The following is a 23,806-nucleotide window of genomic DNA, read 5'->3' as shown; positions in this document are numbered from 1 at the left end:
CTCCGTGGCATGTGGGATCTTCCCAGACCAGGGCTCGAACCCGTGTCCCCTGCATTAGCAGGCAGATTCTCAACCACTGCGCCACCAGGGAAGCCCTATCCAGTTTTATATTTTGTGATATGCTGTTATCTTTTGCTTTTTAGTTGTTTCACATATGTAATTCCTGCTTTTCAAGAAAGGGTGTAGTGGTTAGAAAGCAAGTACTGATCACTGAGACTGTCAGGGCATCTAATACATACAGGTTCTCAAGGATTCTTGTGTATTGACTAAGAATTATACTAACATAATGTTATTTAATGAGCATCTATTATGTGCCGGACAATGTGCTAAATAAGTGCTTTACATACATGATCTCTAATCCGCTCCTTAATCCTTTGCAATAGGTATTATTATACCCATTATTCAGAGAAGGAAACTGCAATTCTAACAGCGTAAGTAACTAGTTTGATTCCCCATGGCTAAAATGAGAGACTACACCTGCCGGATTCCAAAATACTTTGCTCTTCCCTCCATACTCCAGGAATTCCAAAGCCGCCAACGTTGACAACCGTGATGGTTTTTAAATAAAAAATTTACAATGCACTTTGTGGGCAGTGACCACATCCTTTTTGTAAGATTATGTTCTCTTTAAGTTTCAAGACACCACTCATGTTTTATGTGCTTTTAAAGCTCGCATGTGGCTCTGATATTTTTCTCTTTGAATTTCAGTTTGATCCATTAACAATTGAAAGCAAAAAAGCAGCAACCGTGGTGTTAATGCTTAATTCTCCAGAAGAAGAAATTTTGGCTAAAGCATGTGAGGCCATTTATAGATTTGCTTTAAAAGGTTTGGATTTTTTTCAGTTTATCTTTCTAGTTCATTAGTTTCTTAAAAATATTTGCTACATAATGGGCACTTTTCTCCCCAGTCTTTAACTTACTTCCTGTCTGATGAATTCTTTCAGACAATCAGAATATCATTTAATGCATCACCTGAAAGTAATATATCTCCCTATGTGCCTAACCTAGTCTTAAGGAGCAATTTAGTCAATCGGTAGAATAGTCATTTTGAAGGCTTTATTGCAGTTTAAAAAACTGTAAATGTCACAGGAGCTGAAAGAGCTCCTAAGGATCAAAGCTGGAATAATTTGAGCAACAAAATAAACAAAGTATTAGATTTATAGCCCTATAATTTATATTAAAGAAGAAAATAAATATCCATAAGTCTATACAGACAAATAAACGATTGAATAAGTAAATAAATGGGAGAGAAAAGACCAATCTCCAATGCAGAAGAATCCCAATTTATGCAGATACTCTGCCCTTGAGGAGGTGGGATGCAACTTCCTATTCTTTAGGGGCTGTGCATAGTGACATCTTTCCAAAGAGTGCAAGATGGACACAGGGGGAAAAGAGTAAGTTTGTAGCAGAGAAACCTGACAAACACTACCTCTGCCAGGTGATCAAAATCAACATCAACAGAGATAACTCATTTGATAATAAGTGCCCTTGACATGACATAATGAAAATGGCACTTCTATGTTATTTTCCCCCAAACCTATAGCCCCAGTCTAAATATGATTTTTTTAAAAAATAAAACAAATTCCAATTCAGGGACATCCTCCAATTACCTAACCAGTACTCTCAAAACTGTCATAGCTATCAAAAACAAGGAAAGTCTGAGAAACTCTCATAGCCAACAGAAGCTAAGGACACACAATGACTAAATGTCATGGGGGACCTGGATAGGATGCTGGAACAGAAAAAGAAAAACTAACAGTAAGGAAATCTGAATAAACTGTGGAATTTCATTAGTAATAACATATCATTACTGGTTCATTAATTGCATCAAATGTCCCTACTAATGTAAAATGTAAAATAACAGGGAAACTGGGTGTGGGACACATGGGAAATATCTGTATTATCTTTGAAATTTTTCTGTAAAACTAAAACTGTTGTAAAATATAAAGTTTACTAAAATGTTGTAAATGTTACAAATTATATTCTATTGAAAGACTTGTTCATAGAGGATTTACAAACATAAGAGACAGTTACATTTTAGTTCATTCCAAGTGGTGATAAAATTAGACTTTTATTATACTATGTAACATTGAAATTATTTGAAGAGTTTAGTGTAGCTTGGTATTTTTAACAAAACCTTCTTAAACTAAAATGGGAGCAATTTGATTTTAAAGAAATGGTACTTTAAAACATTGTTTGGGGGACTTATATGAGAGAACAACAAATCATTCAATTAGCAAATGGTAAAATACTGACCTAGCTAGTCATCACCATCACCTCACTCTAGTCTTCACTGGGAATTCTGATAAAAATCAGAGTGGTTCTGGAAGGTATGGTTCATGAGTAGATTGTGTAGAATACTGGGTCAAATTTCAGGGAGACATTGGATCATGCTTTTATAGCACAGAGTCATAGCATGTCATCTCTTTTTATATTGTAAGTTCGATGTTCAGTACTAGCAGTATTTTCTGAAATATTTTCTTAAGTTAAATGATGGGACTTTGCCTTCTTGCCAAGATGAAGTAAGGGGCCAGATTTACCCTCCTTACCAGAACAAATAAGAAAACAGAAAAATATACGAAGTAAGAGTTGGCAACACACTGAATGTCAGGCCATGAAGGACAGCGACCATTGAGAAACAGGAAACAAAGGAAATTAGCCCTCTGATTGCCCCAGCTTATTGATTTCAGAGAGTTTCCAGGCCATAGCCCAGGAAGGGGTAACCTGTGCAGAGCCTGGTGGACTCTCTGAGTTGAGACGATAGACCTGAAAATCCAGGAAGATGAAGGCAGCAAGTTTTCAGGAAAGAGTAACAGAGAGGAAAGAGTTGCACAGAGAGAGAACTCAGGAGTTCTGTAAAGGGTCCCACTCAAGTGTTCAGCTTGATCCACATGTATATGTGTGGGGACTACTTGAAGTCAGACAAAGCACCCAACAGGCTTAGAGGTAACAGTGCCTAGCGCTCACACAGGGTCAGAAGTAGTGCCTGTTCGCATCAGCCAGACTGCAAAACCTCAAGATTCATGGAGAACTGTGCAAGTACACAGAAGGGTCTTGCCTCAATAGTTAGAAATAATTAGGCCTAGACTGAGCCCTGTTCTAGTACTATCAAATAAATATTTTAAAAGCAAACCCGAAAGGATCAAACTTTCTCCAGATAACTGTGTCCCAGAACAAATTTCAAGGTAACAACAATATCCATTGCCCAACTAGGTAAAATTCACTATGTCTGGCACCCAGTTAAAAAATTACCAAGTGTGACAAAAAGCAGGAAAATACAATGCATAATGAGGATATAAATCAATTTGTAAATCAAAACTGACCCAATGTATGTGTAACTTGAGTCTCTGAATAAAGGAGTGAGGAACAGAATAAGTATTTGAAAAAATAATTGTTAAAATTTCCCCCAATTTGATGAAAACTCTAAGCCCCCAGATACAGGAAGCTTAAAAGAAACTGAAGCACAATGAATATGAAGAAAACTACACCAAGGCACATTATAATCAAATTTCTTGAAAAGACTGATAAAGAGAAAATCTTAAAAGCATCCAGAGGAAAAAAATGTTACATTCAGAGGAACAAAAATAAGGATGACAACAGATTTATTATCACAAATGATGCAAGCAAGAAGTCAGTGGAGCAATATCTTTAAACTGAATCAGTTTTCTGTGCACCTGAAACTAACACAACATTGTAAATCAACTATATTACAGTAAAAGTTAAAAAAATTAAAAAAGTACCGGAAAACAAAAATAAAACTTTCAACCTAGATTTCTACACCCTTCAAAAATATCTTTCGAAAACATAAGTGAAAAAAAGTCTTTTTCAAACATTCAAAAGCTGAAATAGTTCATTGCAAGCAAAACCACACTACTAATTATATTAACTAGGTCCTTCAGGCAGAAAGAAAATGGCACCAGATGGAAATATGGATCTACACAAAAGAATAAATATAGAACACTAGAAATGGTAACATATAAGGTTTTTTTTGCTTAATATTTAAATCACTTAAAAGGCAAATTGGTTATTTTAAACAAAACTAATAATCATATATTGTGCAGTCTGAAACATATGTAAAAGTAAGTTATATGACAACAGAACCAAGGTAGAAAGGTGAAAAGTGGAAGTATACTATTATAAGTGTACTGTATGTGAAGTAGTATACTACCACTTGAAAGAAGACTGTGCTAGGACATATACTACAGATCCTAATGCAACCACAAAAATAACAAAGCAATGATATCAAATAAGCCAACAAAGGAACAAAATGGAATCATAAAAAATTCAATTCATACAAAGAAGGCAGAAATGAAGAAAAGAAAAACAACAATGAAACACATAAGAAATAAGTAACAAGATGGTATATTTAAACCTAACCATATCAATAATCAAATTAAATGTAAATGGTCTGAATACATCAATTAACAGGGAGAGAGTGTTTTATTAGAAAAAAAGCAAGACCAAACTGCATGATGCCTTCAAGAAATGCACGCAGAATATAATGACACAAATAACTTGAAAGTAAAAGGATGAAAAAGGATATCCTATGCTAGCACTAATCAAAAGAAAGCTGAAGTAGCTATATTAATATCACAAAAATAGACTAAAAAAAGAGTGGTACCAGAGATAAAGATGGCCATTTTATAATAATAATAAAGGGGTCAATTAATGAAGATGCTACGAAAAATCCTAAACAATTAATGTACTTAATATCAGACTTTCAGATTACATGAAGCTAGAAATGCAAGGAGAAATAGACATCTACAATTATAGCTGAGGATTTTGATACTCTTCTCTCAATAAATGAAAGAACCAGTAGACAGTAAATCTGTAAGGATATAGAAGATTTGAACAGCAATATAAATTAATTTAACCTAATTTATATTTATAGAACACTCCAAGAACAGCAGAGTATACATTCTTTTCAAGTGCATACAGTACATTTATCAAAATGGATTATATTCTGGGCCATAAAACAAGCCTTAATAAATTTAAAAGAATTCCAGTCATACAAAATATATGCTATTCCATATTAGAATTAAATTAAAAATCAATAACACAAAGAACTCTGGACAATCACTAAATAGTCAGAAAGCAAATAACACACTTCTAAATAACCCGTGAGTAGGAGCTTCCCTGGTGGCGCAGTGGTTGAGAATCAGCCTGCCAATGCAGGGGACATGGGTTCGATCCCTGGTCCAGGAAGATCCCACATGCTGTGGAGCAACTAAGCCTGTGCGCCACAACTACTGAGCCCGCATGCCGCAACTACTGAAGCCCGCATGCCTAGAGCCCATGCTCCACAACAAGAGAAGCCACCGCAATGAGAAGCCCGCGCACTGCAATGAAGAGTAAACCCCGCTCACCCCAGCTAGAGAAAGCCCGCGTGCAGCAACGAAGACCCAACACAGCCAAAAATAAATAAATTACATAAATAAATTTTAAAAAATAATAATAAATAAATAACCTGTGAGTGAAAGTAGAAATCAGAAGGAAAATCCAAATTAAAATGAGAACACAGCATATAAAAATTTGCAGGGGGACTTCCCTGGTGGTCCAGTGGTTGAGACAATGCTCTTCCAATGCAGGGGGTGCAGGTTCGATCCCTGCTCAGGGAACTAAGATCCCACATGCCACATGGTGTGGCAAAAACAAAAACAGAACAAAAAAAAATTTGTAGGATGCTACTAAAAGAGTATTTAGAGAGAAATTTATTGCACCTGTTAGAAAACAAGAACGTCTCTCAAATCAATGACCTGAGCTTCCACTTTAAGAAAATAGAAAAACAAGAGCTAATTAAACCCAGGCATTAGCAATAAGGATATAATATATACCTGAGCAAAAATCAATGAAACAGAAAACAGAAAAACAGTGGACAAAAGCAGTGAAATGAAAATGTCTAGCCAGGTTGATAAATAAAAAGAGAGAAGACAAATTATTGATATGAGGAATGATAGCATCACTACAGCTCCTATAGATATTAAAAGGATAATCTAAATGTTATGAACAATTTAATGCCAATAAATTCTACAACTTAGATAAATTGGGCAAATTCATTTTAAGACACAAACTCTCAAAGCTCATTAAAGAAAAATAGATAGCCTGAATAGCCCCTTATCTATTACAGAAATGGAAATCTGTAATTTAAAAATCTCACGAAGAAAACTTTAGGTCCAGATGTTTTCACTGCTGAACTCTGCCATACACTTATGGAAGAAATAATACCAGTTATACACAAACTCTTTTAGAAAATTGAAAAAGATGGAATATTTCTCTATTGATTCTATGAAGCCACCATTTATTTAAGTATCCTAAAATTTATCCTTAAATTAAAATTTATTTGGGACTTCCCTGGCGGTCCAGTGGTTAAGACTCCATTCTTCCAATGTAGGGGGCGAGGGTTCCATCCCTGATCAGGGAACTAAGATCCCACATGCTGCGTGGCACAGCAAAAAAAAAAAAAAAAAAATTTATTTGACAAAATATTTTCATCTAAGAAATTCACTTTTAGAACCCCAATAAAATGCAAATATTATGGAAGGTTTGAGAAGGACGTTTGTAATAGTCAACAATGCATATTTCAACAGATTCTTATCAAGTGACAGATTTAACCATTTAGATACAGGGCAGTTCCACAGGCTATAGGAAGGTACAGTCTGTGTTTAGAGAACTGAGTTATCAGAATGAACCTATAACTTCAAGTATAAAATATTTTAATTTTATGAGAAAACTGAGGCAGAATAGTTTAAAAGACTTTATTTTACTCATATTAATTTTGAAAATGAAATATGCATTTTCATAGCTGGTGAAATTGAGAAGCTGAAATTAATCAGGACCTAAATATTATTCCAGACTTTGAAGAATGATATCCCACTTATTGGGGTAGGGATAAACTGCTTTTACAGTTAGGCCAGGTGCTGGCCTTCACTGACCTTCTGGTTCTGGGGCTTCTTGCCACAGTTAAGGAATCCCAGTAACCCCGGTGGCTCCGCTTTGTGTGTGTGCCTCCATGCTGGCTGCAGGCAAACCCACTGGGTGAAAAACGAGCACCCTAAACTCCAACTCACTTGAATTTGAAGTGGGGACTCTGTGTGTTAATTTTTATAATTAATTATGCAAGTAAGTATTATTGAGTGCCCATTACATGCCTGGCACTGTGTTAGGCACGAGGTTATGAGAGAATAGAACAGAAAGGGTATCTGTCTTCATGGAAAGTTAAGTAACAGGGATGTAAGCGAACAATGCACGGAGATCGTTAAGTGGTATGAAGGAAATAAAGCAGGATAAAGAGATCAGAAAGACTGAGATGTAGTGATGACATTAGGTAGGGTGGTCAGAAGAGACTCCTCAGGAGGTTCGGTGTGAGCTAAGAACCAAATGAAGAAGCCAGCTTTGTAAACATCCAGGGAAGGGAGAGTAGCAAGTCCAGGATACCTGAGCTCTAAGGTTTATTCTGAAAGAAATACGTGTGGAAACAGAGGAATGTGAAAGACAAATGGCAAATAAGAACTTGGAATTACACAAAGAAGAATTTTGATGAGATTGCTATCCATGTCTGATTTTATTTTACCTGTGATGTCAGGTGAAGAAAATAAAGCAACCCTCCTTGAACTTGGAGCTGTGGAACCGTTAACTAAGCTGCTCAACCACGAAGACAAAATTGTGAGAAGAAACGCTACTATGATATTTGGAATTCTGGCTTCTAATAGTAAGTATCCGCTTTTAAAACTAATTAAATAATCTCACATGATGCATTATACTTTTAAATTTAACCTTAAGGGACTCACTTTAATTTTATTTAAGCTGACTTTAATGTTAACAAAAAAGTTAAATAAGTGTAATGTGCAACAAATGTATGATTTCATATTTTAAGTGATATTTTTAAATATAAAAATATGTGCACATATATCCATGGAAAAACTCTCAGAGTTGGTGATGTAGTATGTTCCAGTCTTACAAGTTAGGAGAACAATCATTGTCTTTTAAAATTAAAATAGTTTTTTTCTTGAGTTAGGATAATGTAATTTGAATGTCTGCCTGTACAAGTTACACTTCATGTGTATTTCATTGTAACTGAAGCCCAGAGTAAAAAGTTTTGATACACTTATTTTTTGAAGCTGCAAGCTATATTTTGCCAAAAAAAAATTTAGATACGTATTTACTCCTTAAATCAGACCTATTACTTGCTTTAATATTTTCACATATTTAATATGGTAGAATAACAGTATTACTTAAAATATGCTGTCACTTCTATTAGAATATCACTTTGACTAAAACCATGTAATACAGGCAGCCCCTGACTAGTGAACAGGACGTGTTTTCTGTTTGTAAGTCATTTTCATGTTATGGTGGTAGATTTTCGAGTTGGCCAACAAAAGCCTTGTTATTTATAATAAAAAATGACTTTCTTGGTGGAGACTGAATTCTGTCATGAAACTCGGGCTGATAGGAATAAACATGTCTCTATCATGGCACGTGGCTAAAATCATCCTACCTTCTCCTTTTTACCATTGTCTCAGCAAGCACACAAGCACAGATTCCTCCTCCAGCTTCCTGCACTGTCCCAGCTCACATACCCTAGACCCTCTGTGATGCAGTGGGGGCCCCTCATTCCATGGTGTCCAGCAGGGACTGTGGCCTTGGTGTCTTCAGAGACAGTTATGAGTGGAGGAAGGGGGAAGGGAGGGGAAGGAGAGCCTTCTCTGGCATCTGTGCCATCACAACCTCAGCTGCAGAGACCACGTGAACAGCACCTGCAGGGTTATGGGGTTGGTGGGGGCACTCTGTAGTTAGTGGAAGGGTTTCTGGTGGAAACTCCAGGACTAGCGGTGGCTGTGCTGCAAGGCGGGGGCTCTGGGAGTATCTCCGGGAATGACAGCAGGATGAGGACAGTCAGCGGGCAGTGGATATTCCACCAACGTAGATTACAATAACACTAGTCAACACTTACAAAGTATTTACAATGTGCCAGGCACTGTCGTACATAGTATTTATATATTAAATCGCTTAATGAGGTTGGTGCTATTATTTCCTTTACATATGAGGTGACTGAGGCACAGAGAAGTTAAAGTAGTAATCATTTGTATTGTGGGGCCTTCATAAATCTGTCTCTGGGGTTGTCTGCAGACTAATTCTGCCATATTGAATGTGCCATATAGAATTATGTATAACCAAAACAGGGAAAATATTTAAATTTCTTCCGTTTTATTCTGCGTACATACCACAGAGTTTGAAAACCAAAGGTGCTTGGTAACACCCCACGTGCAACTCCTTATTTTATTTATTTTAAATTATTTATTTATTTATGTATTTATTTATTTTTGGCTGCGTTGGGTCTTGGTTGCTGCACGCAGGCTTTCTCTAGTTGTGGCGAGCGGGGACTACTCTTTGTTGTGGTGCGCGAGCTTCTCATTGTGGTGGCTTCTCTTCTTGCAGAGCATGGGCTCTAGGCGCACAGGCTTCAGTAGTTGTGGCATGCAGGCTCAGTAGTTGTGGCTCGCAGGCTCTAGAGCGCAGGCTCAGTAGTTGTGGCGCACGGGCTTATTTGCTCCACAGCATGTGGGATCTTCCCAGACCAGGGCTCGAACCGGGTCCCCAGCATGGGCAGGTGGATTCTTAACCACTGCACCACCAGGGAAGTCCAACTCCTTATTTTAAACACAAGAAAGATCCCTTGAAGGACTGGGTTCCTTGCCCAAAGTCATGCAGGTGGCTAGTAGCAGAACTGAGATGAGAGCTAAATTACAACTTTACTCTCTGACTCATAGTTCAGTAGACCTTCTATTCACTAAATCTTTTACGATCCTTAACATTAGCGTCCATGCTAAGTCAGATTCTCCTTCTAAATGATTTAGAAAGGAGAGTTATAATTTCCTGTTTACATTTATATTTTCAATGTAATATCCAGGTCTCTATGATTTTTTCCCTTTTTTATGTTCTTAATTTCTATTATTCATTTTATTTTGTATTTTCATCTTCTAATATATACGAGTTTATCATCTGTGAAACCCTACAATTAGTTTGCAAATTTTTCTGAGTAGGTTTTTAAGTTGAATTTCATGAGTTTCTAAAGGAATCTGTGGCCCCCAGATGTTAAGAATACTGTTACATTTGGGTGCTAAATGAGATGGCTCCCTTAGACCTGTCAAACCACAATCTGTAAGCTGGCTGGCTGGGCTGTAACCAGCGCTAGAACCAGTGCAGTCTGCAACTGCAAAGCTTAACCATGGAAAGAGCTTTGCTGTCTTCAAGGTCTCCACTGAGTGCTTGGGTCTCAAGTATACTGCATGAACTTATCAAACTTCTTTTGATTCTGTGAAGTGGGTGAAAAAAAATCAAACCATTATTGGGATTAACTTACCTGATTTTCTATTTGAACTATCTGATGACATGGATAAAACACATGGCATCCTCAACTGCTTGTGGAGCTCCTTTTTTGGTAAGAGAGCCAACACAATAGCTGGTGCTTCACTTTTCATACATGTCCAAGGAAACTTGGAATAAAAAATGAGCAACAAGTCATTTGACCTAAATGCAAAGTCATGTTTCCAGACTAATATGTAAATAAATGCACCTCTGAAGCTGCATGGTTAAATCATCATCTTTGGGCAGTCTTAAAATAACTGATGCTTCTTCAGAAATTTGTATTTTCATATCGTTTTCCACCACTATGCTCGTAGTGGATGAACCAACAGGATGTTCCAACATTCCAGGTGCTAAAGGATTGCTATGAGAACCATCCTTCCCTTTTGCAGTTGCAAATAAATTATTTTTTTCTTTTTTTGCTAGAGTGATTGAGCTATGTGCTTGTGCTATGCCTGGGTCATTCAAGATAGGAATTTAAATTACTTTGTTAAACCTTTTTATCAAACGGGAGCTGCTATCTTCTTTCACCTTCCAGTTTGTATTTAGTTCAATGAGGCCATATCACAGAGACTCATTTAATGAAGAGAGAGAGTTCAGCTAAAGAGAGAGTTCATTAGGATCCTCGTGAGGAGAAGTAGCCTTGGAAGCCCAGATGTTACATTACTTAAGGCAGCGGTCCCCAACCTTTTTGGCACCAGGGACCAGTTTCGTGGAAGACAATTTTTCCACGACTGGGGTCGGGGGGAGGGCAGGGGATGGTTTTGGGATGATTCAAGAGCATTACGTTTACTGTGTACTTTATTTCTATTATTATTACGTTGTAATATATAATGAAATAATTATACAACTCACCATAATGCTGTCAGGAGGCAGAGCTCAGGTGGTAATGCGAATGATGGGGAGCGGCTGTAAATACAGATGAAGTTTTGCTCGCCCCCCACTCACCTCCTGCTGTGCAGCCCGGTTCCTAACAGGCCACGGATCGGTACCATTCTGTGGCCCGGGGGTTGGAGATGCCTGATTTAAGGCAATATGAAGAGCTTGCCATCTTAGGAAAAGGTTGATGTAAAAAGAGTATACAAGATCAAGAGTAAATTAGGTGGTCAATATTATGCAACAAAAAAATTGTGAATAAGAATTAATCCAAGAGCATGGGATATCTTTCCATTTTTTTTTTAAATTTATTTACTTTATTTTATTTATTTTTGGGGGTCATCGTTGCTGCACGCAGGCTTTCTCTCTAGTTGCAGCGAGCAGGGGCTACTCTTTGTTGTGGTGCGCAGACTTTTCTCGTTGCAGTGGCTTCTCTTGTTGTGGAGCACGGGCTCTAGGAGCATGGGCTTCAGTAGTTGTGGCATGCAGGCTCAATAGTTGTGGCACACGGGCTTAGCTGCTCCATGGCACGTGGGATCTTTCCGGAGCAAGGATCGAACCCGAGTCCCCTGCATTGGCAGGAGGATTCTTAACCACTGAGCCACCAGGGAAGTCCCTCCATTTCTTTGAATCATCTTCGGTTTCTTTTATTAATGTTTTAGAGTTCTCAGCATATAAGTCTTTCACCTCCTTGGTCAAGTTTATTCCTAAGTACTTTATTTTTTGGATTCGATTTTAAAATGGATTGTTTTTTTTTTTACATTCTCTTTCTGATATTTCATTGTTCATGTAAACAAATGCAACCAATTTCTGTATGTTAATCTTGTATCCTGCTACCTTGTTGAATTCACTTATCGCTTAGTTCTAGTAGTTTTTTGTGTGGAGTCTTAGAGATTATCATACTAAGGGAAGTAATTCAGAAAGAGAAAGACAAATATCATATGACTCCACTTACATGTGGAATCTAAAATATGACACAAATGAACTTATCTACGAAAGAGAAACAGACTCCCAGACATAGAGAACAGACTTGTGGTTGCCAAGGGGGGAAGGGGGTGGGAGAGGGATGGATTGAGAGTTTCGGATTAGCAGACGCAGACTATTATGTATAGAATGGCTAAACAACAAGGTCCTACTGTACAGCACAGGGAACTGTATTCAATATCTTGTAATAAACCATAATGGAAAAAAATAAGTATATATATGTGTAACTGAATCACTTTGCTGTGCAGCAGAAATTAACATAACATTGTAAGTCAACTATACTTCAATAAAATAATGTTTTTAAGAAAAGGATGCAGTTAAAACAGATGGCATGGGAACTACAATCCTGCAGGCTGTGGAACAAAAACCACATTCTCAGAAAGATAGACAAGATGAAAAGGCAGAGGGCTATGTACCAGATGAAGGAACAAGATAAAACCCCAGAAAAACAACTAAATGAAGGGGAGATAGGCAACCTTCCAGAAAAAGAATTCAGAATAATGATAGTGAAGATGATCCAGGACCTCGGAAAAAGAATGGAGGCAAAGATTGAGAAGATGCAAGAAATGTTTAACAAAGACCTAGAAGAATTAAAGAACAAACAAACAGAGATGAATAATACAATAACTGAAATGAAAACTACACTAGAAGGAATCAATAGCAGAATAACTGAGGCAGAAGAACGGATAAGTGACCTGGAAAACAGAATGGTGGAATTCACTGCTGCGGAACAGAATAAAGAAAAAAGAATGAAAAGAAATGAAGACAGCCTAAGAGACCTCTGGGACAACATTAAATGCAACAACATTTGCATTGTAGGGGTCCCAGAAGTAGAAGAGAAAGAGAAAGGACCAGAGAAAATATTTGAAGACATTATAGTCGAAAACTTCCCTAACATGGGAAAGGAAATAGCCACCCAAGTCCAGGAAGCGCAGCGAGTCCCATACAGGATAAACCCAAGGAGAAACATGCCGAGACACATAGTAATCAAATTGGCAAAAATTAAAGACAAAGAAAGATTATTGAAAGCAGCAAGGGAAAAATGACAAATAACATACAAGGGAACTCCCATAAGGTTAACAGCTGATTTCTCAGCAGAAACTCTACAAGCCAGAAGGTAGTGGCATGATATACTTAAAGTGATGAAAGGGAAGAACCTGCAACCAAGATTACTCTACCCGGCAAGGATCTCATTCAGATTCGATGGAGAAATCAAAAGCTTTACAGACAAGCAAAAGCTAAGAGAATTCAGCAACACCAAACCAGCTCTACAACAAATGCTAAAGGAACTTCTCTAAGTGGGAAACAGAAGAGAAGAAAAGGACCTACAAAACCAAACCCAAAACGATTAGGAAAATGGTAATAGGAACATACATATTGATAATTACCTTAAACGTGAATGGATTAAATGCTCCAACCAAAAGACACAGGCTTGCTGAATGGATACAAAAACAAGACCCATATATATGCTGTCTACAAGAGACCCACTTCAGACCTAGGGACACATACAGATTGAAAGTGGGGGGATGGAAAAAGATATTCCATGCAAACGGAAATAAAAAGAAAGCTGGAGTAGCCATACTCATATCAGATAAAATAGACTTTAAAATAAAGAATGTTACAGGAGACAAGGAAGGACACTACATAATGATCAAGGGATCAATCCAAGGAGAAGATATAACAATTATAAATATATATGCACCCAACATAGGAGCACCTCAATACATAAGGCAACTGCTAACAGCTATAAAAGAGGAAATCGACAGTAACACAGTAATACTGGAGGACTTCAACACCTCACTTACACCAATGGACAGATCATCCAAAATGAAAATAAATAAGAAAACAGAAGCTTTAAATGACACAATAGACCAGATAGATTTAATTGATATTTATAGGACATTTCATCCAAAAACAGCAGATTACACTTTCTTCTCAAGTGCGCATGGAACATTCTCCAGGATAGATCACATCTCGGGTCACAAATCAAGCCTCAGTAAATTTAAGAAAATTGAAATCATATCAAACATCTTTTCTGACCACAACGCTATGAGGTTAGAAATGAATTACAGGGAAAATAACGTAAAAAACACAAACACATAGAGGCTAAACAATACGTTACTAAATAACCAAGAGATCACTGAAGAAATCAAAGAGGAAATCAAAAAATACCTAGAGACAAATGACAATGAAAACACGATGATCCAAAACCTATGGGATGCAGCAAAAGCAGTTCTAAGAGGGAAGTTTATAGCTATACAAGCCTACCTCAAGAAACAAAAAAAAATCTCTAATAAACAATCTAACCTTACACCTGAAGGAACTAGAGAAAGAAGAACAAACAAAACCCAAAGTTGGCAGAAGGAAAGAAATCATAAAGATCAGAGCAGAAATAAATGAAATAGAAACAAAGAAAACAATAGCAAATATCAATAAAACTAAAAGCTGGTTCTTTGAGAAGATAAACAAAATTGATAAACCATTAGCCAGACTCATCAAGAAAAAGAGAGAGAGGACTCAAATCAATAAAATTAGAAATGAAAAAGGAGAAGTTACAACAGACACTGCAGAAATACAAAGCATTTTAAGAGACTACTACAAGCAACTCTATGCCAATAAAATGGACACCCTGGAAGAAATGGACAAATTCTTAGAAAGGTATAACCTTCCAAGAGTGAACCAGGAAGAAACAGAAAATATGAACAGACCAATCACAAGTAATGAAAATGAAACTGTGATTAAAAATCTTCCAACAAACAAAAGTCCAGGACCAGATGGCTTCACAGGTGAATTCTATCAAACATTTAGAGACGAGCTAGCATCCATCCTTCTCAAACTCTTCCAAAAAATTGCAGAGGAAGGAACACTCCCAAACTCATTCTATGAGGCCACCAGCACCCTGATACCAAAACCAGACAAAGATACTACAAAAAAAGAAAATTACAGATAAAAAAATCTTAAAAAGACCCCGAATAGCCAAAGAAGTCTTGAGGGAAAAAAATGGAGCTGGAGGAATCAGACTCCCTGACTTCAGACTATACTACAAAGCTACAGTAATCAAGACATTATGGTACTGGCACAAAAACAGAAATATAGATCAATGGAACAAGATAGAAAGCCCAGAGATAAACCCACGCACCTATGGTCAACTAATCTACAACAAAGGAGGCAAGGATATACAATGGAGAAAAGACAGTCTCTTCAGTAAGTGGTGCTGGGAAAACTGGACAGCTACATGTAAAAGAATGAAATTAGAACACTCCCTAACACCATACACAAAAATAAACTCAAAATGGATTCGAGACCTAAATGTAAGACTGGACACTATAAAACTCTTAGAGGCAAACATAGGAAGAACACTCTTTGACATAAATCACAGCAAGATCTTTTTTGATCCACCTCCTACAGTAATGGAAATAAAAACAAAAATAAACAAATGGGACCTAATGAAACTTCAAAGCTTTTGCACAGCAAAGGAAACCATAAACAAGACCAAAAGACAACCCTCAGGATGGGAGAAAATATTTGCAAACGAATCAATGGACAAAGGATTAATCTCCAAAATATATAAACAGCTCATGCAGCTCAATATTAAAGAAACAAACAACCCAATCCAAAAATGGGCAGAAGACCTAAATAGACATTTCTCCAAAGAAGACATACACATGGCCAAGAAGCACATGAAAAGCTGCTCAACATCACTAATTATTAGAGAAATGCAAATCAAAACTACAATGAGGTATCACCTCACACCAGTTAGAATGGGCATCATCAGAAAATCTACAAACAACAAATGCTGGAGAGGGTGTGGAGAAAAGGGAACCCTCTTGCACTGTTGGCAGGAATGTAAATTGATGCAGCCACTATGGAGAACAGTATGGAGGTTCCTTAAAAAACTAAAAATAGAATTACCATATGATCCAGCAATCCCACTACTGGGCATATACCCAGAGAAAATCATAATTCAAAATGACACATGCACCCCTATGTTCATTGCAGCACTATTTACAATAGCCAGGTCATGGAAGCAACCTATGCCCATCAACAGACGAATGCACAAAGAAGATGTGGTACATATACACAATGGAATATTACTCAGCCATAAAAAGGAATGAAATTGGGTCATTTGTTGAAATGTGGATGGATCTAGACACTGTCATACAGATTGAAGTTAAGTCAGAAAGAGATAAACAAATATCATATATTAATGCATATATGTGGAAACTAGAAAAATGATACAGAGGAACCTGTTTGCAGGGCAGAATTTGAGACACAGATGTAGAGAACAAACATATGGACACCAAGCGGGGAAAGTGGCGGGTGGGTGGGGGTGGTGGTGTGATGAATTGGGCGATTGGGATTGAGATGTATACACTGATGTGTATAAAATTGATGACTTAAAAAAAAAAAAAACAACAGATGTCATGAAGATACTCTGGGAAGGAAGGTGCTGGCAGTTCTGAAACAAGCTAGAATTGTAGATGTCACACTGCTTGCCTAGAATGTGTTCATGTGGCCCAACCACAGGTCCAAGTTGCCATATCTGAGAGGGTTCTCTGCTGAGAAAGAAGGGGACAGAGACAAATATTATATTTAAAGTGACAGAAGTAGCAGCTTATCCATTATTTCTGCTGATTTAACCTCAAGAACAGAAGGCTTATTTGAACAATCTGGTGTCAAATAGTTGAATAACAAATTAATCAGCTATGCCACCAATTTACAAGAACTGCCATTGAATCTGAATGATCCATTGAGCCTTAAGAAAGTGGTGTAGTGGACAAACCTACTAGATATGTTGTTGAACAGACCTGGGCTAAATTCATATGTAGAAGTGAATTTCGTGGCCCAGAGAATCCTCTGATGAAAACTTTTAACTTGTTTGGGCACACCAAGGGGTGGTGGCACATATAGATGCAGCAAGGGGGCCTCTCCCTGTGGGAGCAGATGCTTCCTGCAAAGAAACACAAGGAGCAGAGAGTACACAGGGCCTGAATCTTCCTGACCTCATGGTCAGCGTTGTAGCAGAAACTTTGAAGTAGGTGGAAGATTATTTTGTATACTAAACGGAGAATGTACTTGGAGATCTAAAAGCCCAGAAATGCTTTTCTTCAAGCATGTAAAAATAGGGGACTTTGGTACAGCCTTCCAAAAAATCATTGCAGACAACACAGACTGGACTCATAAGAGTGAGAAGAGAATGACAGCATGCTTTTCCAGAGGGGGCACCTCTGTCTAGTTTACCAGGACACTTGGAAGGATCTGACTGTTATGCCATGGCTATTATTTCTTGACCTGTGGAGGTAATGTGTTTTTCAGAGGAGTTTCGACTGTAAAATGAAGTCCTACACTTCCCCAAAACTCAATTATTCTTTTGTGCTGAAAGCCTATCCATGTGCATATATAGCTAGCTGTAAGTTCGCTAGCCCTCTTTGAGCCATTCTGAACAGAACAGAAAGAAAGAAGTTTTGACAGGTTGAGGAACAGCCATATCCCTGAATCCCACAGGAAAAGGTGTCCAAGAAAAGGCAAACGTATCCAGTGGTTAATTCCTGAGACCATCTGCTTCAGCTGCTGCAAAGTGAATTTTTCCAAACTTCTGGTAGGACTAATTTTGGCTTACAGAAGAGATAATCAACCAAGAAGAGAAACTGCAAAACTGAAGTAGCAGCTATGCCTTATTTCTCAGAAAAAGGGGGTTAAGGATGGCAAGAAAGAAGTAGGGGCATAGGGCTTCCCTGGTGGGGCAGTGGTTGAGAATCTGCCTGCCAATGCAGGGGACGCGGGTTCGGGCCCTGGTCTGGGAGGATCCCACATGCCGCGGAGCAACTACGCCCGTGAGCCACAACTACTGAGCCTGCGCGTCTGGAGCCTGTGCTCCGCAACAAGAGAGGCCGCGATAGTGAGAGGTTCGCGCACCGCGATGAAGAGTGGCCCCCGCTTGCCGCAACTGGAGAAAGCCCTCGCACAGAAGCGAAGACCCAACACAGCCAAAAAATAAAAATAAATAAATAAATAAAATTAAAAAAAAAAAAATCCTACTTAAAAAAAAAAAAAAAAGAAGTAGGGGCATAATTGTCTGGCTTTAATTAGGCTCCTATAAATAATACAAAAGTGAACTTTAAAAAAATAATATACTTATCTTTAAGCATTTTTGGCATTTCTGATAAGCAAATGGAGCATATACAAGATGTATTTATGGGAAAAGGCTGAGGATAATTCTTATTTGCATTTTATACTAGTTTTATTAAAATCTAAATTTAAAAATATCCTCCCAACAAAACAAAACAAACAAAAAGAATTACTGTTATATCATAAGCAAGTGTAGGGCACAGTAACTCAACTTTACTGACGGTGTTCTAGGCACTTTCATGCATTTATGGTTATCTTTTCTAGTGTTTTGGAAGGTCGTACAGCTGAGCAATCAAGGAACATGGGCTAGAGTCTGTCTGGGGTCAGACAGACCTGGGTGTGAAACCCGTCCCCCCCTCTTACTTGCTGTGTGATTGTGAACCTCAATTTCCTTATCTGTAAAATTAGGTAATCATAGAACCTATCTCATAAGGAACTATTCCACAGACATTGCCATTATTATTATAATTAATAAACATTAATATTCTGTTTCTTCTTTTGTAGATGATGTCAAAAAATTGTTAAGGGAGTTAGATGTCATGAATTCTGTGATTGCTCAGCTGGCCGCAGAAGGTAACTCTGCATCCTCCATCTATCAATATTTCAAAAATGGGGAATGGTTTATCTTTCACATCTGATTAAAGTACAGATTGAAAATAGTTTTTGAAACACCAATTTTGTATTGTCATTAAACTCTCCCAAACCAAGATGGGCTCCAACCAAGGTAAGATCTGTGGAGCTTTGGTTTTCACAGCGTGCTTTAACGTAATGGTTGAATAAGCCTTCACATACTTGTGTTATTTGTTTTTGATACACAGAGGAAGTAGTTATCCATGAGTTTGCTAGTCTTTGCCTAGCAAACATGTCTGCAGAGTATACCAGCAAAGTGCAAATATTTGAACAGGGTGGATTAGAGCCTCTCATCAGACTGCTAAGCAGCCCAGACCCAGACGTGAAGAAGAATTCTATCGAGTGCATTTACAACTTGGTCCAGGTGAGATTAATTTCTAACAATGAGTTTTGACAAAAGCTGGTTACAGAATTTATTTTCCCATTAAAAAAAGGACAAGGCTTCAAAAAAAGGTCCAGTTTTAATTAATCACTCCTTCTCACTACTATTTAGTAGTTATCATTCAGAGGAAAAAAAAATGGAAGTTTAGAGTCGACACCTTTCAGTTTTCACGTTTTGTAAGTAATTGTTCCCCATAAAAGGGCATTTAAAAAAATAGAATGGCTTGCAAATTAAGGCAGGATTATACTAGGTAAGTACTATTTCTTCCAAAACAGGAAATCTAATATTAGTGTTGAACTAGTTTTGACCTAGGCAGTTAACTGTTGATCTAATCTTGGTGATCCAACTGGTTGTATCATCTGCCTTATGCAATGTACCAAGATTTTGGATTCGGCTTCTTTGTTGGTGAAAAGTTGAGTTTTGCTGAACAGAACTCATCATTCACAGTTGCAAGATGCTACCTCACTGTGCTGCTTTCCTTCATAATGGAAGAAACACCCTACCCGCCCTTGCCCACAACCTGTCCTGTCCTCTGGCCCCTCCCCTCCAATCCCCAACCCAGCACACACACCCTCACACCCCCAGCAGGTCAGCTTGCTACCACTTTGGACAGCCTTCTCTGCTTCTTTTCCTGCTCAGGTTCCTGAACAATTCCCACACACGTTTGGTAAGCTTTAGATCAACTGGAAGTACAAGACGCCATTTTAAGTAGCCGTCAAGAGAATGTGAAAGAAGAGATATGGAAGCAAAGGTGAAGGAGGGTTCATTGAGAAGCAAAGTATCTAGACAAAATATATAGAAAAAGAGGACAAAGGCACTCATGCCAAAAGGCACCCAAAGCATGCAACCCTGGCCCTGGCATGTCCTTGCCGCGTAGCTGGGCCCCCACTGGTGTTACCTTTACTCTTCCTGAAGAGCAAGTGCAGCCATATCCCTTCTCTGGTGACTTTACTTCATCCTATAGGCCTAAATAATCCTGCAAACGTGTTTGTGTGTTTCATGCCAAGACTCCTCATTAAGTCTATTTCTCTATATTTTTTATCAAGTGGAAATGAAAAGACTTACCTCCACTATTCTTCATAACAGAAGGACTAGTTAATAACAGTGTATTCATTTCCTAAGGCTGCTGTAACAAAGTACCACAAACTGGCTAAAACAACAGGAACCTATACCCTCACGGTTCTGGAGGCTGGACTTCTGACATCAAGGTGTCATCAGGGCCGTGCTCCGTCTGGGACTCTGGGTAGAATCCTCCCTTACCTCTTCCCAGCTTCTGGTGGTGGCTGTGAATCCTTGGCGGTCCCTGGTTTGCAGCCTCATCACTGCAATCTCTCCCTCTGTCGGCTCTCTCGCCTCCTGTTATAAAGACACCAATCTTATACGGACATCACTAATTACCCACCCTACTCCCCCATGACCTTAGCTTAACTAATTACATCTGCAACGATCCCATTTCCAAATAAGGTCACATTTTGAGGTACTGAGGACTAGGACTTCAACATATTTTGGGGGTGGGGGGTTACAATTCAACCCATAGCAAGCAGCAACCTACAGTTTTTATGTCTGAAGGAAGCTGACTACGAGAGGCCAGTTGAAGGACAGACAGAGGGAAGATAAGCTGGAAGTGGGGCCTTTTCTGTATTTAATTCTATTTTAAGTTTACCCTGTTTTGATTTAAAATGTCATGATTTAGTAGTCAGAGTTTGGGGGCTATTCATGACTTTTTTGCTTTGTTTTCTCTGTCGCTCACCCCAACGACCCTCCCTCCACCACTCACCCAGGATTACAAGCACACCATGCAGAGCGACTTGTCTGGACTCTAATGACCCCTTGATCTTGTAAACGTCTTAAATTAAGGTCATGTGTCAGAACTAAACCTGATGTAAATTTGCATGCACAGGTCCTGCCAACAGCACTGCATGCAGATTAGCATTTTATAAACCATCCATTTGAATGACGATAATAAGGAATTGATACCATCATTTCATTTTATCGACTACTATTTGAAACAGGGTATAGCGTGTGAAAAGAATTTCATTATGCATAGATTTTATTGTGATGCTGTTTCTAGTAAGAGGAATTTGCTGTATAATAAAGAAACAGTAGCTGCTGAGAAGTCATAGATCATGCCTATTTCCTACTATTGACAAGGTCTGTATAGTTAAAATGAATATTTTGGTGTTGTCAATCCAGGGTTTGCTTATATTTGTTTGTGAGTATTTTGGAAGCAAATCCAGAATAAAAGATGGGAACATTATAACTTATAATGTTCTTTGTTAGAAAATAGAATCTCTCCATTCTTGAGACTGTATTTTGCTTTAAAAATCACTTATTTGAACATTTATATTTCCTGGCAGGATTTTCAGTGCCGAGCGACACTTCAAGAACTAAATGCAATCCCTCCTATATTAGATCTCTTGAAGTCAGAATATCCAATTATTCAGTTGTTGGCGCTCAAAACCTTAGGTGTTATTACAAATGATAAGGAGTGCCAGGCAATGCTAAGAGACAGTCAAGGAGTGGACCACCTTATTAAGATCCTAGAAACTAAGGTACCTGTAACATTCATTCAACTCTCTATGAGGAGATGTATCTCTCCTAAGTGTTGTTATAAAATACAAATTATAGAATATTTTTTTAATGAAATTTTATTATATTTAAGCATGATGCTAAGTAGAATGGACTAATTTGCTTATTGCTACATAGTTTACCAGCACAATTAAATCAGACTAATGGTAGAGGGCATTCTAAAATAATTTAATTTTTTAAAATCTTCTAATTTAGAAGATTTAAGATTTTTAAGTTTTTGTTTGTGATCTTATGTTTTCTTGAAACACCTAGAATTAGTCTTTTAACCTTTGTCTGCCCCAGTTTTCTCTAGGGTAAAGCAAGAAGAGTCATTTACCACACATGATGGAGGGTAACCTGCTTTACTCAGTCTACTGATTTAAATATTAATTTCACCTAAAAAATGCCTTCACAGAAACATCTAGAATAATGTTTGACTAAATATCTGGATACTGTGGCCTAGCCAAGTTAAAACATAAATATTAACCATCACAAGTCCATCGCTAGTCAATCTGGCATCCGTACACAGCTCGTAAATCATTAATCTCCAAATAAAGACAAAAACAAGATCATACTTCCACTTAACATGGTCCAGCTGTCCTGTGTACAACCAAAAACACACTGTCCCCTTCCCCATAGGAGGATGCAAAGCCCTTGGATGATGTTTACTCTTCTCCTTGACATCCCATAAAGATGTAAAATTAACCGTACTTAAATACCATATTGTAAAGGCAGTACATCCCATGTTGCCTGAGGGGATAAGAGAGAGAAGAAAAGGATATTTCATACGCACACACACACACACACACACACACACACACACATTTATAACAAAATAAGGAAGCAATACTCATGACAATTATAGTCCTCTTTTCTGTAACTGATCACATGGTTGTAGTTGGTATTTATAACTACCTTCTTCCGATACCCATTCCATATTCCCCTTGCCCTCAGCAAGCACCTCAGCTCATCTTGATTCTTTACTTGATGTGGTGACCCAAACCTTCATTCCTCAAGAGCCTGGACCATTAGTAGTGGTACCCAGATTGGGTCATTATAGTTTTCCATCAACCTTAATCACAGGGTATGGTATTACTAAGAGATGCCATAAGGGACCCCCTGTATTCCAGGCATAGTCTTCCTCACCTCTGTTGTGGAGTAGCAGTCCAATTTCCCTTGGATAGGTGGGATCAATCACCCCAATCAGCACAGTAACTCTTCTTTGCCTGTTGATTCGGAGCCATGAGGCTCCCAAAGAGGCCAGGTGGCAGTCTTAGCTTTCAGTTCTGTGGACTCATTGTTGTGTCTCCAGGTGGAAGTATCCCTCCCTTTGGATCTAAGATTTCTAGATCAGCAGAGCATGAGGTTACAGATACAGGAAACAAAATTTTTGCTACTGAATTGTCATGGGTAATAGTGAGTGGTGCCACTCCCATATCCACTCCTTGGTTCCTGGGAGTAACAGCAACATATATTGGATGCTGTTCCAGAGAATATATAGCCCTGCAAGTTATTGCCACTTAGCTAGCGCTGTCACTGTGTCTTCCGTAGGCCATTCTATCAAGCCAGCTGCTTCAGGATGGTAGGGAATATGGGAAAGCCAGTGATTTCTGTGACCATCTGCCCACTGCTGCACTTCTTTCGCTGTGAAGTGAGTTTCTTGATCAGAACCACTGCTGTGCAGAATACCATGGCAGTGGAGCATCCTTGCTGTGATTTCTACCTTAAATTTCTAACTGTTCAGAAAAGGCTTCAGTTTTCCACTGCTATGGGGATTCTGGAGATTCCTCAGGCAGGAAAGCTACACACTCACAATACCTCCCTCTACCAATTGGAGATTTTAAGGAATATACTTTCCTTCAGCTTCTGTCTGCT

General features: G+C 38.2%; 1 protein-coding gene across 1 annotated transcript in view; it reads left to right on the top strand.

Annotated features, from left to right (window-relative positions):
• The window catches only part of ARMC3 (armadillo repeat containing 3), a 90,950-nt gene that overhangs the window by 11,153 nt on the left and 55,991 nt on the right, over positions 1–23,806 (top strand). The window contains exons 3-7 of the mRNA XM_059915298.1: positions 709–826; positions 7,583–7,708; positions 18,856–18,924; positions 19,170–19,345; positions 21,721–21,915. Of these exons, the coding sequence (XP_059771281.1) occupies positions 709–826; positions 7,583–7,708; positions 18,856–18,924; positions 19,170–19,345; positions 21,721–21,915 (684 nt within the window). The remainder of the gene's footprint in view (positions 1–708; positions 827–7,582; positions 7,709–18,855; positions 18,925–19,169; positions 19,346–21,720; positions 21,916–23,806) is intronic.

The sequence above is a fragment of the Balaenoptera ricei genome, chromosome 2 (genome assembly GCF_028023285.1).
Source record: "Balaenoptera ricei isolate mBalRic1 chromosome 2, mBalRic1.hap2, whole genome shotgun sequence".
Lineage (NCBI taxonomy): Eukaryota > Metazoa > Chordata > Mammalia > Artiodactyla > Balaenopteridae > Balaenoptera > Balaenoptera ricei.
Note: the sequence above shows the minus strand (reverse complement) of the source record. Positions and strands in the feature narration are given on the sequence as shown.